General features: G+C 41.2%; 1 protein-coding gene across 5 annotated transcripts in view; it reads left to right on the plus strand.

The window, feature by feature from the left end:
* The window catches only part of LOC122561572 (GTPase KRas), a 61,238-nt gene that overhangs the window by 31,569 nt on the left and 13,326 nt on the right, over positions 1-16,343 (plus strand). For 4 of the 5 annotated variants that reach the window (XM_043713383.1, XM_043713385.1, XM_043713381.1 and 1 more), the window contains exon 2: positions 14,082-14,213. In XM_043713383.1, the coding sequence (XP_043569318.1) occupies positions 14,103-14,213 (111 nt within the window). In that variant the 5' untranslated portion in view covers positions 14,082-14,102. Of the gene's footprint in view, positions 1-4,561; positions 4,572-14,081; positions 14,214-16,343 lie in introns of those variants that run through there. The other variant, XM_043713384.1, reaches the window with a different exon arrangement.

Genomic DNA, 16,343 nt, shown 5'->3' on the forward strand with positions numbered 1-16,343 from the left:
GTCAGATAGCATTCTGCCTATAACTTTCTCGAAGACTACGCAACGATTTCTCACATTTCGGACTTTTCCCTGATTTTTTTTTTTGTCTTGAGATATCTAATTTGCTCATGGAACACACACATTCATACCTGCATCCTTCTCCATCTCATGCTAGGAAAGGGCTTGCATTTATATTTGGATAGCACCTTCCATTCCAGAGAACGAAAGTGTGCCAATACAATGTCATAATTGTTTGAATGAAGGAAACACAGCAAGCAATTTGTAGCCAGTAGTTCCCACAATCAGCATTGAGAACATAGCAAATAATCTGTTTTTGAGATGTTGCACAATCAGGAAAAACTCTTCCACACTTCTAATAGTGTCATGAAATATTTCACTTCCAACTGGGGGTTTAGACAGGGCCTTGGTTATATGTCTAATCCAAATGGGAGTGTGGTACTCCCTCAGCCTATATTGGATTTTCAAATGATTGCAATGGGACTTAAAATTGAGCTTTGCCTTTGATGAAGTGAGTGTGACACCACAACCAACGGGTAGGTGCCACATGGATTAGTCTGCTTAGGATCTGCAATTAACCCCTTGTGGTGGAATATTACTCATTTGGGACTATATCCCTTTTGGGGAGAGGAGTGTTGTAGCAGTGCTCAAGTGAAACGACTTGACCAGGTTTCCTGACATGTGGTGCCAGATAATGCCTTTTTCAAATAGAGTGCACAATATAGTACTCTAGCAAAAGTGAGGACTGCAGATGTTGGAGATCAGAATCGAAGAGTGTGATGCTGGGAAAGCACTGCTGGTCAGGCAGCATCCGAGGGGCAGGAGAATCAATATCTCAAGCATACGCCCTTTATCAGGAAGTGTTGATGAAGGGCTTATGCTCAACGTCGACTCTGCTGCTGCTCCTCTGCTGCTGCTCCTCTGACGCTGCCTGACATGCTGTGCTTTTCCAGCACCACACTCTGCACAATACTCTGGGCTGAATTACCTTTTGCAATGCTACATGATTTTATAACTCAGCAAGATACTGAGACACAGCCTTTTCAAAAAAATAAACACAAGCTAAATTTAAAATCCATTAGTTTTAGACTCACTGTGATAAACCTCCATGGTCATTATGCCTGGAGGTGAGACTTGAACATGAACCTCTAGTCCAAAAAGGAACAGCAAAGTACGGTATTGTAAAAACCCTGCAGGACTTGCAGCATCTGTGGAGAGAAAAACATTTAATGTTTTGAGTTTGATATGACTCCCCTTCAGAATTGAAAGGGATTACTGACAGTAAACAGAGATGGGAAGAGGGTGCAAGTGGAACAGATAGTAAGGGTGGCCAGAATAAAAGATAAGGTTACTAATGATGATACAGGGGTGATAGAGGTCTAAATGAAAAGGAGCAAATGAATGTACTCTGATAAGAGAACAGTCAGGGTGACACTCCACAAGACATGTGTGTCTGTGTGTCTGTGTGTGTGTGTCTGTGTGTGTGTGTCTGTGTGTGTGTGTCTGTGTCTGTGTTTCTGAGAGGGGTTTGCTGTTGCAAGATGCAAGAGAAATCAAAGGTACAGAGGTCATGCTCTGAAGCTGTGGAGTTCAGTACAGAGGCTGGAGACTTCTGGTCCAGATGCAGGGACACTGTCACTCTGCCAATTGGAATAGGCTCATAATAGTGAATATATCCTCAAGATACTCAAGATTGTCAAGTTACTCTTTTGATCTATTTCCCAGATGTGGATGATGTGAATTACATTTTATTAGAAGAATGATGACCTCATGCCAGAACCAAAGCTGAGCAAGTAGAGATGGAGTTTGAGTCTACAATTACCTCCTTGATGTTGACGATCTGAGATTTCGAACAGATTGAGAAATGAGGTGCTAATGTTTGAATGGTTGTTGCTTTCTCTGTTTCCTTTTAAGAGGCTATAAGAGCCCATTCATTGTCAATCTGCAGCAGTTACATTTCATATCATTGCAGGCACCAGTTGCTTGACTTGAGCAGTTTTAATTAAGCCATGAAACAAACAAACAAGCACCGTCTGTGTTCCCTGTTGACTGTCACAGAAATGGAGGTGTGTGTTGTGACTATGCAGTGCTACGTGTCATATACAGTAATTCATGACGCCTCAAATACTGAAGCAGTCTGTGTCCATATGCAGCAAGACCTGGATAGCATTCAGGCTTGAGTACTGTTTGTACCACTCCAGTGCCCAGGCATCTCCTCCAAGAAAGAATCTAACCATTACCGCTCGACATTTAATAGCATTACTATCACTGAATTGTTCTATATAACTCCTCCAGAATGTTGACATAGTACAGCACAGTACAGATCCTTCGGCCCTTGATGTTGTGCTGACCTTTTGTCTGACTCTTAAGATCAGAGTAACCTACATATCCTTCATTTTACTATCATCCATATGCCAATCCAAGAGTCACTTAAATGTCCTGAATGTATCTGACTCTACCACCACCGCTGGCAGTGCATTCCACACACACGTCACACTATAATGAAAAGAGTTACCATTGACTAGAAACTGAACTTCTTTAGCCATATTAATGCTGTGCCTGCAAGAGCACAGCAGAGGCTGGAAATTCTGAAGTAACTCACCTCCTGACTCCTCAAAGCCTGTTTATCATCTGCTTGGCAGAAGTTAGCAGTGTAATGGAATTTTCTCCAAATACCTGGATGGAGTGCAGCTCCAGCAACACTCAGCTCAACACTTTTCAGGCCAAAACAACTCACTTGTTTGGGCATTCCGTTCATGAATTACAACATTCACTCCCCTAATAAAAACCAAAAAAAACTGTGGATGTTATAAATCGGAACAAAAGCAGAACTTTCTGGAAAAGCTCAGCAGGTCTGGCAGCATTTGTGGAGAGAAATCAGAGTTAATGTTTCCGGTTGAGTGACCCTTCCTTCCTTAGAACTCACTGTTCACTCCCTTCTCCACTGATGTAGTGGTAGCACCTCATTTCTCAATCTGTTCGAAATCTCAGATTGTCAACATCAAGGAGGTAATTGTAGACTCAAACTCCAGCTCTACTTGCTCAGCTTTGGTTCTGGCATGAGGTCATCATTCTTCTAATAAAATGTAATTCACATCATCCACATCTGGGAAATAGATCAAAAGAGTAACTTGACAATCTGATTACCAATGTCTTGAGGATATATTCACTATTATGGAGTGGTACAAACCTGTGACTTTCACTGCCCTTGTCCTTCTTGATGGCAGATATGTCGGAATATCACCAACTGCAAGTTCCCCTCCAAGCCCCACACACCAGCCTGAATTGAACTATATCGCTGTTCTTTCATTGCTGTGGAGTCAAAATCCTGCAAGTCCCCAGTAGCACTGAAGTGGTTCAAAAAGGCAGCTCATCATTCTTAAAAGAAGTTAAGGGTGAACAAGAAATACTTGGTGGGCCAGTAACTCTAACCTCCAGTGAAAATAATAGAAAGTATTGTCTGTCTGATTTGGGAGTGGTGATCCACAGTCAGCAGCACAATGAAAAATGTGTCCCATGTGGCTGCCAGTGGTTGAAGCTAACTTCTAAATCCATCCAAGTTTGCTTTATATAGAGTTAAATGCAAAATCAGATTCCAGTTTCTGACTGTGAATAGCTTTGAAAGTTTTGCCATTTTTCTTTTGCTCCTGTTCAGTGCTTTTAATTGTTTCAATTCTTCTTGAGTATGAACTGTGGAAACCCTGTGGTGACCCAGTGGGCAGATGAGCTGTTTCATTCTATTTAAAGAAGGGTCCTGCACTAATATTGTTCCTCGAGGTGTCCCAAAGTGTCTCCAGACCAGTGAAGTACTTTTACAAGGTGCAGCTACTTTTCTGTTGTGGGTAAGTAGCAATGTGTGTGCAGCATGATTCCACAAGCCACAGTGAGATGCATAACCAAGCTCTGTTTGGTGGGTTGAGGGTTAATATTGACCGGAACAGTGAGAAACTTTTTAGTTTTGAACTAATGCAATGGCGTCCTTTTTCTGAGTGGACAGAAAGGGCCCCACTTTACTGGTTCGTTTCACAAGCTATCTGGCCCATAATGCAAGTTTGGACAGTGAGTTTTGAGAATATTTGTGCTCAGGTTGAGGTTTTGGATGTAGGTTTGCTCGCTGAGCTGGAAGGTTCATTTCCAGACGTTTCGTCACCCTACTAGGTAACATCTTCAGTGGGCCTCATGCGAAGCACTGCTGAAAATTCCTGCTTTTCTATTTACATGTTTGGGTTTCTTTGCATTGGTGATGTTATTTCCTGTGGTGAAGTCACTTCCTGTTTCTTTTCTCAGGGGGTGGTAGATGGGGTCTAACTCGATGTGTTTGTTGATAGAACTTCAACCAGAACTCTATTAACAAACATATCGAGTTAGACCCCATCTACCACCCCTGAGAAAAGGAATACGAAATGACATCACCACAGGAAATAACATCACCACAGGAAGTGACATCACCAACCCAAAGCAGCAAGGTGGCACAGTGCCTCACAGCGCCAGAGACCCAGGTTCAATTCCCACTTCAGGCAACTGTCTGTGTGGAGTTTGCACATTCTCCCCGTATCTGCGTTGGTTTCCTCCGGGTGCTCCGGTTTCCTCCCACAGTCCAAAAATGTGCAGGTCAGGTGAAATGGCCATGCTAAATTACCCATAGTGTTAGGTGAAGGGGTAAATGTAGGGGATTGGGTCTGGGTGGGTTGCTCTTCGGAGGGTCAGTGTGGACTTGTTGGGCCGAAAAGCCTGTTTCCACGCTGTAAGTAATCTAATCTAAGTAATTTAATCAAAGAAACCCAAACAGATAAATAGAAAGCAGGTATTTTCAACAGTGCTTCGCATGAGGCCCACTGAAGATGTTACATAGTAAGGTAACAAAACGTCTGGAAATGAATCTTCCAGCTCAGTGAGCAAACCTACATATATAAGTTTGGACAATGTGCTTATGGGTATTTTCCTTAGCATCCTATTTAGAGATGTTATTACACACCCAGAGCAGGTGGGACTTGAACCTGCTCTGGAGGTAGGCATCACTCAAGGATCTTCTGCTGCACCACTTTAGGACTGTGCTTGATTCTACTTCCTTTGTGAGGCATGAAGATACCAGTCTTGTATCTAACACTGATCCCAAAACCGTAGCTATAATGTATTCCGAGTGTAGCTGTAGATTACTGCAGGAATTATTAGAGCAGCTTTAAATTATTATGATATACGAGTTACTGAATACATTGCTTGCTAGATATACCAATTTTTAAAACTTATTAGCTGATTCAAGGTTTTATGACATTTAAAGGAATGAAGCACTACTGTTGACGTTGATATTGGGGACTCTTTCTTTTGTTCCCCCTCCCCCCCCCAATGATTTGATGATATTAATGAAAGGATAGAGTTAAATTGACAAAAGCTTTAAAAGAAGTGCATGTCATTGAAACAAGCGAACTACCTCCTGTGCTTAAAATTGTGCAAATTGGTATATCATAATTCTAATAAAGTTCATGCCTAGAGTATGACCAATACTGCAGTAACTTCTAAATCTAAAAATAGTTGTGTAATTGTGTACACTGTGTATATCTTTGTGGATAGATTTGTGTCACTTTATGTGTAACTTCAACTGAATTGAGTTTATTCTGATGAAGCTGAAAACAAACTGGAAGATACTTCATGTAGGATTTTGATCCTTTTAGTAAGGAACATTGGAATGCAATCTAGGAGTCCCCATTTCCTGTATTTTTTTTTAAAAAGTACAGTAAGCTCACATCTAAAAGTAACATTACAGCAATTTCTGTGGAAACAGAATTGATCTTGTTGCAAAGATATTTGCTTAAGTATGATGTTTAAGAGCACATCCTATCATATGGATGAGGCAGGATGAACCACGCGAAGTTGGGATGAGGTTAACAAGGTCACAGATGGATTTCTAGAAGAAAATCACTCCTTTCTCATAGGGCTAATGAGTGGTAATTGGAGTGTTGGCAGCTAGGGGATTACGCTGCTCTAGTCTGGAGAGTCAGATGGTGAGGAATAGTGCTGGAGTCTATCGATCTTTAGTCTGACCAGTGTTCATTCACAGAATCACATTACAAGCGCAGACCAATGATCACACTTTCAGTAAGTGTCATGTCGGTATTTTCTAATCAACCCGTTCAGCAATGTTACTGCACACCTCCAGAGCAGGTGGGACTTAGATTTGGACCTCCTGGCTCAGAAATAGTGACGCTACCAGTGTGCTACAATAGCCCTCCTCACATAAAAATCCTTTATTCTCCATTGTACCCAGAAGTGCACTCCCATATACAACTGAATATCTTTATTTTCCCCACTACCAAATCACACTCATTATGTTTCATCTAGTATGATTATGAACCTTATGTATTTTCTAATCAAGCAGTTCAGGGATGTTATTACACACTGCTGGAGCAGGTGGGACTTGGATCCAGGCCTCCTGGCTCACAGGTTTACCATTGTGCCACTGGAGCACTCAGACCAGGAGTCCTAAATCCCTCCCAATTAATATCCACCCCCGGCAAATAACTAAACACAGCCCACACGTTGGGTGAGATAGTTGTGGATGAGGTGTGGGTGCTTAGCATTGTGAATGGATGTTGATTCAAGAGTTCAGAATCAATGCTTTCAATCACTGGAAGATTTTTCTGCATAACTGACTCCTAAGTAGAGTAGCAGACGTTATTCTCTTACTGCTGGGCAAACCGTTTTAGCTGTAACTCTCACCATGCAAGCAGATCATTAACTCCCAAGGTACTCCTCCCTGCCCTGCAGTCTCCAAGGCTGCGTTCTCAGCCAGGCAGACTCTCTTGAAATAACTTTTGAAAGTCTCTTTTTAAGCCACAGGGATGGTATGAAATCTTGAAGGTTAGAGTTCAGACAGGCAGGATGGGAGGAGGGTAAGAGGGCCACATGAGGAGAAAAGGCTCCATTGTTTCAAGATTCACTGGGCTATTGTCCTTACTTGGAAGTCTCGGTGGTGGTGGTGGTGGTGGTGGTGAGGGGGGGGGGGGTGTCATTCAGACATACACTGAGTGTTAAAGTAAGTGAGCAACAATGCCCCTTGCCTTGTGGAAGCAAGTTTGGAGAATTCATTCAAAAATAAAAATACATTTGGGGATAAGTTCAGTTTCCACAGATGCAATGTAAATTGCCTCCCCAGGGAGCCTGTGGCAACGGGTTGTTTTGATTCATTCAAATGCAACTGCTGTTTGGTTTTATTTTGGGATACAGTCTGAGAAACATAATGTGGTCAATGCAAAGTGCTTGGAAAAAAAGCAGCTGAATGAGGTTCAGAAACATATCAACATATGATTGAATAGTGGAGCAGACTCAATGGGCCGAATGGTCTAATTGTGCTCATATCTTACGGTCTAAGAACAGATTCTAGAAGCTCTGCGCTGGGTTTTCCTCCACTTGTGTATCTTCTAGATAAATTGTTTGAGATTGACAGCTAATTAATGTGATGTATGTTATTCCTGTATCCTGTAACTATCAAAGATGATTGTAATGAACCGGACAGATCTTTGGTCTTTACCTTTTTAGAAATTCCTATTACTGACTGTGACTAAGAGAACCATTGCAAAAAATAAATGTGACATTTTAAAAGCAGAGTGAAGGATGTGTGGTGCATTACCAGTAAATACCTTTTGTATTGCTCATGATTAATTGAGGATATCTTGAGGACAGTTTTTAAGCCAAATAGTTTCTGCAGACATAATGTTTCATTGACCGAATATGTAGGACTGGAAACATTAGAACACCTGGCTCTGTACCAGGATGAGGTTTCAGTGTATAGTAATACTGCTTTGGATAAGGGCTACTGTGAGAAGGGGCTTTGAAAGTGTTGCGGTGGGCCCTGAGATTAGGAAGCATAGCAAGAACAGCCTTGAGAGATTACTGAAAAGTCTCCAGTATCAGGGAGCACTCAGTCTGCCAGCATTGGACAGGTGATCTGGCAGATTGCAAGCATTCACAAACGTTGATTTAGGAGGTCCTGGATGGAGATGGAGAAGCTGTCGGGTTAGATGAGCTGAATTTTGGAAGGAACAGGAACAGTGTTCAGGATCTGGTAACATTGCTCGGTGGCTCTGAGGGGATCTGGGACATCTAGCATGGGGCCTGCTGTGTTTAAGGACATCAGACACAGTGCATGGAAGTGATTCCAATTATCTCTGGGTGCATTTGCTTGGAATGATGAGCTACAACTGCAACTAGAAACTGGCAGAGCATTGACGCAAACAATTGGCTTCAGACTTTGTGTTGCTGTTAGCACAGAGGAAGACCCTGGAGTCCATTGATAGTCCAGGGCAGCTGAAAATGGGGTGAAGCAAGTGCCCAAGTAGTATATGTTTGATGCAGCTGAGAAATATTAGAGCTCCCTGGGAAAAACTTAGCTATTTCCAAAAGAACTGGAATTATACCTGTGAGTAGGCACTGAACTGCAGCTTCCAGAATCTGATTGAAATGCGATTTTGGAAAGAGATTGAGCAGCCAGGAACAACAAGTAGTGATAGAATAGGATTTTGGGGACTTTCAACATTAGATGTTTGGAAGCAAAATGTTTGAATACCTTTTTAATGAGATTTGGTGACCTACCATATTATTAGCATTTGAGTAGGATTTGTCTTGAATGTATTAACAATTTTAAAGTACAGCCAGTGAGCTGTTCAATCACAGTTTGTTACCTAATTTTGCCTCTTTAGTTCTGGATGTTAGACTATAAGTAGAATATATATTGGAGATTGTCAAACTTTACTACATAAAGTTAGAACAATTATTTTCAGTTGTTCAAACCATGGAATCTTCTGATTTTTTTTTGGAAGTACTGGGATTTGCTCATTTTAATTGAGAAATGTTATTGATTGTTATTTGTTTCAAGGTGGCATTGGAAATAAAACCCGAAGTCTGTACTCAATGGTGCATTTCACTTTCTAACACAACTAGAAAACATCACAAACAGTTCACTTGCACCATTTCATCAAATGTCTCAAATGGAGTTTAACTAAAGACAACCTTCCCACCAGACTGTGAAGGGTATGACTGTCCTGAAATGATGCAGCAGAAATTGATCAGAATGGTTTCAGGTGAGGAACTTTAGCTGCAAAGTTAGATTGGAAAAGCTGGGTTTTTTTGCTTGAAGTGAAGGAGATCAGATAGCAGTGTATGAGATTTATGGCTGAGTAAAATAAGGTCCAGAAAGAAAAGCTGAAAAATCTGTTTCCCTAGTCCTTGTTCTAAGGCTTCAGCCAAGGGATGTGGCAGGGGTGCGAGGAAGAACTGGTTGAGAGTGGTTATCACCTGGAACTTGCTGACTACAAGGGTGATGGAAGCTGAGTAGTGAATGATTTCAAAAGGAAAGTGGGTGGCCATTGAAGGGACATAACTTGTAGAGATGTAGGATTTAGAATTGGATTGGAACTGACTGGATTGCTTTATGGAGAACTAAATGAGTGGCCTCTTTCTATGTTGTAAATGACTCACTGACTGATTTTTATCAATACGAACCAAGGGGATGTGTGTTTTTTTTTGTAGCTTGTTATGTACCTGTGCTCCAAGGCTGTTGACATTGAACATAGAAAGGTAACACAGAAAAGGCCCTTCGGCCCACGATGTTGTGCCGCGGATTATTCCTAATCTAAAATAAAATAACCTAACTTACGCACCCCTCAATTCACTGTTGTCTATGTGCGCGTCCATGTTGCTGGTTTATCTTTTCAAACCCTGATTTGAGCAAGAATAGGAAAAAAATAATTTGTGGGCACTGGTTTGTTTTAATTTCCTCATTTGCCTTTCCTCATTTCATCTGGTACAAATCAACCAAGTTTTTATTGAATAGGACTTGGGGCTGAATGGCCTTCTCCCATTTCAAGTTTAAAGTGAAACAAGTTCTGGTGTCTGATGAACTGAGCTGCTGCAGATGTTTATTTTTAGCACTATCTGTCACAGTGACACTCCCAAGTATTTTCAGTGGAGTTCTGTTCCTTTTAGGTGTGGTTTATTAATCTCCTCTTCCTCTGGGTTTTGACTTTGTGTAGTTTTCTGGGAATTGGGGCTGAGGACTTGGGGTTACTGGCAGGGATACACATACCATCCCTTCCTGCCATTGAAGTACAAGCTCTCATCATTAAAACAAGATATTTTAAAACCTTTTAGCTAACACTCCGAGCCATCTGCAACTTATACATCCGTAACCTGCTGAGCACCATTCAATGGAATTTTTGAAATTTGTCTTGAATTATCTGACCACTGATAGTATTAAACCTTTTGTAAAACACAATCTCATGATTTTGAAAAAAATAGCCACCACATAATGTTTGAACCTATCAACAATATTTCATTGACAGAGCAGACACTATGCTGAGTGATTTACTTTTGCTCATAGAACTGTACAGATTAGATTACTTTACAGTGTGGAAACAGGCCCTTCGGCCCAACAAGTCCACACCGACCCGCCGAAGCGCAACCCACCCATACCCCTACATTTACCCCTTACCTAATGTAATCTAATCTATGCTGAGTGATTTACTTTTGCTCATAGAACTGTACAGCGCAGTATATCTTCTGGCTTTTAAAAGCAACTCCCTGAATCAGTCTGTTTGCGTGTGTGTGTGTGTGTGTGTGTGTGTGTGTGTCTGCATTGCTTTGCTGTTTTAAAAAGATAACATCACCCTGTTTCAAATGCTCCAGGGCAAATCCTGACCAAATTGTATAACCTTGGGTCAAAATCATTCCCATTGAAGTTTTTGTTTTTTTTTTATTTTCTATTTCTCAAAACTACAAATCTTAATCTAAGACACTGACCTTTCAGCCTCTGCGTGGGGATGGGGGATGGGTAATTGAAAACTGAAGCCTAGCTCATGATCCGGTCAGAGGGCGGTCTGCTGATACCAATCTTTCAACCAATGACGTGAATTGTCAAGATTTCACAAATGTGCCCACTAATTTTTATACACTTGTTCAGCCCTTTTCCAAGTAAAGACACTCTGTACTTTAATAACTGAAATAATTGAAGACTCCTGACATTCAGATGTGACCAAAACATTCTGGGAAATTTAAATGGAAGTCAAAATGAGTAATAATTCAGTTTTCTTTCTTTCTGTGACATAAATAACTGATTACGGATTAGGCTGTAACGAGTGCTGTCGCAATCATTTCTTCTGTATTGACACATTGTGGGAGTTTTAAAGGCATGGTTTGCATGGATGTTATTGTGTTACAGAAATAGACTTGGTTTTTGTTTCAAACAAAACTGCTCAGGTGTATGACAAATCTGAACTCTTTCATTGCTGAGTAACAGCATTGATGAAAGAGTTTGCGTTAAAGCAACGGCTTGTGTTTATGTAGTGCGTTTTCTGACCTCTGGCCATGCTGAAGTGACATGTAGCCATTGATACGCAAGCACTGATGTAATGTAGGAAATGAGACAGCCAATTTGCTCTTTGCAGGTTTCCACGAAACGGTCATGACCAGATTATTTTCTATATATATACTGATTTTGGTTGACAAGGTTCCTATATTTACCAGAGCAGTGGGAGATATCCCTGCTCCTCTTCAAAATAGAGACTGGGAATCTTTTGCCTGCACCTGTAAGGGCAGGTTGGACCTTGGCTTGGTGTCCCATCTGTATGGCAGCACTGGTGAGAGTGTTGCATAGAATTACGAGCTCAAGTCCTTGGAGTGGGAATGCACCTCACTTTTGAGGTGAGAACAACCTCTCAGTCATGGCTGACACCTAAATCCAGGATGTGGATGTGCCAATGTTGGACTGGGGTCGGGGTCGAGAGTGTAGTGCTTGAAAAGCACAGCGGGTCAGGCAGCATCCAAGGAGCAGGAGAATCGACATTTCCGGCATAAGCTCTTCATCAGGAATAGGATTCCTGATGAAGAGCTTATGCCTGAAATGTCGATTTTCCTGCTCCTCAGATGCTGCCTGACCTGCTGTGCTTTTCCAGCACCACTCTGATCTAAACTCTGGTTTCCAGCATCTGCAGTCCTCACTTTTGCCTTGTACTGAGGTGGACAAAGTTAAAAATCTCACAACACCAGGTTATAGTCCAAGAGGTTTATTTGGAAGTACAAGCTTTCGGACCGCTACTCCTTAGTCAGGTAGCTAGTAGGGCAGGATCATAGGACACATCATGCCCCACTAGCTACCTGACTAAGGAGCAGTGCTCCGAAAGCTTGTACTTCCAAATAAACCTCTTGGACTATAACCTGGTGTTGTGATTTTTAACCTGGATTCAGAACAGCACTTACTGAGTAATAGTGTGCAGTTTTTACCATTTAGGGGTGACAAATACTAACTGTATCCTGCTAGTTTTGAATTTTCAAATTCCATAGAGTTTGGTACATATAATCACAAATATCTAATTAAATGATAGAGCTGTCTCAAAAGGGACTGAATGACCTTGTTTTCAAAAAAACATCCTTGTGTGCGAGTCCTATGCCTTTAAGAGAGATGTATTCTGTGTTGTTTCTCTTGCAGAGGGTGTTGCCACATTGATGGCTGAATGTCTGCTTCAGACAGACTGTGGGTAAACAGCTTGGAGTCAGCCCTGGACTTTAGTTTTTCACGAGACAAAAGAATCATGACTGGGTGGGGTCAGGGCTCTAAGACTGAGGAAGGTTGTTAGGTTTGCTTGAGAAGATTTCTGTTGGATGCTGAGCTGAAATTTTGAGGTGCAAGCTGCTAAAGTGAAGTTTTAGATGAGAGGCTTCCTCTTAAAAATCCAAAAGGGCAGATTTTTTTGTTTGTTTGTTTTCTCTGAATTGAAGAGAGACAGCTCATGAGGATCATAGCTGTTTTGCTGAATTGTATTTTTACTAAAATGTGTGTTTATGGAATGCTGCCTATTTGGAAACAATTGATGATTAGTAGTTAAATAATACATTACTTTGTTAAGTATTTCAGTAGAGTTAAGATTATACTAATTCTTTTTTATCTTTTGTATTTTAACTGTGTTGTAACAAAGTATGTCTTTGTGGTGGACCAATCGAATCACATCTGGAACATCTTACGCTTGCCTTACAATACTTAGGTCGGGTGGGGGGCTCTAGTTTGGTCTAGTCTGGTCCATAACACTTAAAGTATATAGAATTCCTGCCCAGAGAGTCCACATCACCCTCTGCAGAGCATCATCCCCATAACCCCTTATTTTCCATGGCTAACTCGCCTAACCTATACATCCTTGGACACTAAAGGCAATTTAGCATTGCCAATTCACCTAACTTGCACACCTCTGGATTGGGGCAAGAAACTGGAGCACCCTGAGGAAACCATGCAAACACAGGGAGAATGTGCTCCACACAGACAGACTGGATTCAAACCCAGGTTCCTGGTACTGTGAGGCAGCAGTGCTAACCACTGAGACACACTGCTGCTGCATACTTGCCAAATACATGGCATGGCTGGCACTGGTAGCATTTATTGCCCACCTCTAGCTGTGATCGATAAGACTCTTAGCCGTACATGGGTGATACAATTGTGTTATTTTGGATCTCGAAACACACACAGACAAGAATGAAAGGCAGGTTTCCTTCCCTAAAGAATGCAAATAAACCAATAGTTTTTGACTTTGCACCAGCCTTATTACTGATTAAACTTTGTATTTCCACACTACTTTTTAAAGAACTGAATTCAAATTTGTGATTGAGCATTAACTTGCTGGCTCAAGTGTCCATGGGAAATGATGTAGTAATGTGACTGGATTAATAATCCAGAGACCCAGGGCAATGTTCTCGGTCCAAATCCCACCACAGCAGCCATGGAATTTGAATTCAGTGGATGGACTTCCATGACCGTGATCGTTGATTGAAGCCATTTAGTTCAATAACGTCCCTAAGCATAGGAAATTTGCTGTCCTTATCAGGTCTGGCCTGTATATGACTCCAGACCCACAGCAATGTGGTTGACTCTTAACTGCCCTCTGAAATGGCCCAGGAAACAATGCAGTTCAAAGGCAATTAGGATCAGTGACACATGTCGATGGTTTCCACTTCCCAAGAAAGAATGAATAAATAAAAGTAATGGAATCACTGCACTGCCATGTTTGCTTCTGTTCCTGTGTTGCTAATATGGCCGTCTGCTTACACAGGTCTGTCTCTGAACAAGAAAGATGACCGAGTACAAACTAGTGGTGGTCGGAGCTGGTGGCGTAGGCAAAAGTGCTCTGACAATCCAGCTTATTCAGAACCATTTCGTAGATGAGTATGATCCCACGATAGAAGTAAGTTTTGTCTTCTCTTATTCCCTCCTTTTTAAGAGGCTAGCATTTATGTTTAAATTCTGTACGGTTATATTTCAGAATGGCAATGAAATGTGTATCTGAAGTGATGGTTATTGCTATGGTATTGTGGACTCCTAGCCTTCAGTTTTACTGAATTATCTGACCTGCTTGGGTTTCCAAAAGCAGAGGAGGTAAGTCCATGAGAAAAATTGAGCAGCAAAAATACCTCTAACGATGAGTTGGTTGCAAGGGTACATAGACTCAAAAATGATGCAATAATATGGCGTGGATAAACAACAGTGTCTTTATGGAAGATTAGAGAAAGACACGTTCATTGGTTCCCAACATCACCTTACACAGAGGTACATTAAACAAGAAGCACTGAATTGATAGTGTTAAGACTGTGTTCTCAAAGAAATGTATACAGGTGATTTTTGGGCAATTTCAGGACTGACAGCCTAGATTGAATTCATTCAATCTCCTCATTGCTGCTGGGGGCTGCTGATGCATTAGTTGCATTAACTGGGCAGATTTCCACTTGCGTAAACTGGAAACAAAAGAATCCATTTTTTTAGTAGAGCAGAGGAGAGGCGACTGAGTGCTTCTGTGTGCCATTCATGCAGTTCAGCACCTGTCCCTGAAGTGGTCCCCAGTGAGAGAATAGCACAGGACTTGATCAGCTGCAGGAGAACGTGGAACCTGTGGAGAACATTCTGAATAAATTTCAATGTTTATTCATTATAACTTCAATAAGCCTTGCCTATTCAGCAAGTGGTAGAGGGGGCTGCGAACACAGTTGGCTTCATAAACCAAGTTAGTTGACTGTATAATGTTGTTTTTCTTAAAAAAAAAGTTACCTCCCAGCACACAGTTCCAACACTGATGGAAGGGCTGGACTGTTCAGATTCATAACACAGCCATTAGCAGTAATAAACCTAATTCTAATAGGATGAATTTGCAGAGAAAAAAAGCAATGTTGCATTTTGCCTCATTTCTTTCACCACATTCCAAAGCAATTCACACCCAATGCAGTGCAATTTGAAGTTTACTGTCTCTTGATCAGATAAGTGCACACGCTGATTGGCAATTTGTGCATGCTGAGATCCTGCCATCAGCAATATGGTGAATGACAAGACCTTACACTTTTGTTTTGGTGAGATGTTGAGGACTAACGTGACCCAAAGTACACACCAATTCCCCTGCTGCACTTTGAAACTGTGCTGTGAAATGTTTTCAGTCTCATAAAAATCTAAAGTCCACTTTAAGCAAGTGGAAGGACATTTGGACTAAATAGAAACTGTGAAATGAAGTCTTTTGTAAAATTATTCTTTCTCTTTAAGCTGTGTTCTTGGTTATTTCTTGTGGCGTAACCATTGTTCCCCTAGACATTTACATAGCTCCATTTGATGCTTCACTGCTTATGTTTACTTAAGTTACATCCTGGGCTTTCAGCTATGATCATTCCACTGCCCTGCAGGACATACTTCTGTGTCAAAATACTGGGACATACTGGAATAATGCATAGCTTTGCAGTTTTATTTTATAGTCACTCTACAGTTGAAGCCCTCTAGTGCAGTAACTATGTTACTGTAACGTGAAGACATCAGCCCAGAATTTCCATGTGTAACAATGGTGAGATTGTTGTCATGCTCAGTCATTAGTATAGACTAAAGGATTAACTGTACCAATACCAACAATCACAACTGTGCATATGCAGGAGGAGTTATGTAGGTTAGATTGCATGGGACTAAGACCTGATGGAAGAAGCATTTGCAAAGCCCTGTTCTTTTGTTATATAGTTTAATAGTTAACCAGTGATAATAGTCTTTCAATTAAGGTGTTAAACTGGTCCCATTTGTGCAACTGGCTGAACATAACACCCCTGTTTGTCTTGAAAAACCTGTCATGGCTCTCTTATCTTTCGTGTCTTGACCAATATTTATCCCTCAATCTACAACACTCAGAAAAATTATAGTGATCGTTATCTCTTTGCTGTTTATAGCAATATGAAAATTGGCTGCTGTTTCCCACTTTACAACAGTGACTACACTACAAAAATATTTAGTTGTCTGTTCCTGAACATGAAAAATACTAAAAATGCAAGCAAGTGGAGATAGTGCTTGACTGATG

This window comes from Chiloscyllium plagiosum, chromosome 23 (genome assembly GCF_004010195.1).
Source record: "Chiloscyllium plagiosum isolate BGI_BamShark_2017 chromosome 23, ASM401019v2, whole genome shotgun sequence".
NCBI classification, from domain to species: domain Eukaryota; kingdom Metazoa; phylum Chordata; class Chondrichthyes; order Orectolobiformes; family Hemiscylliidae; genus Chiloscyllium; species Chiloscyllium plagiosum.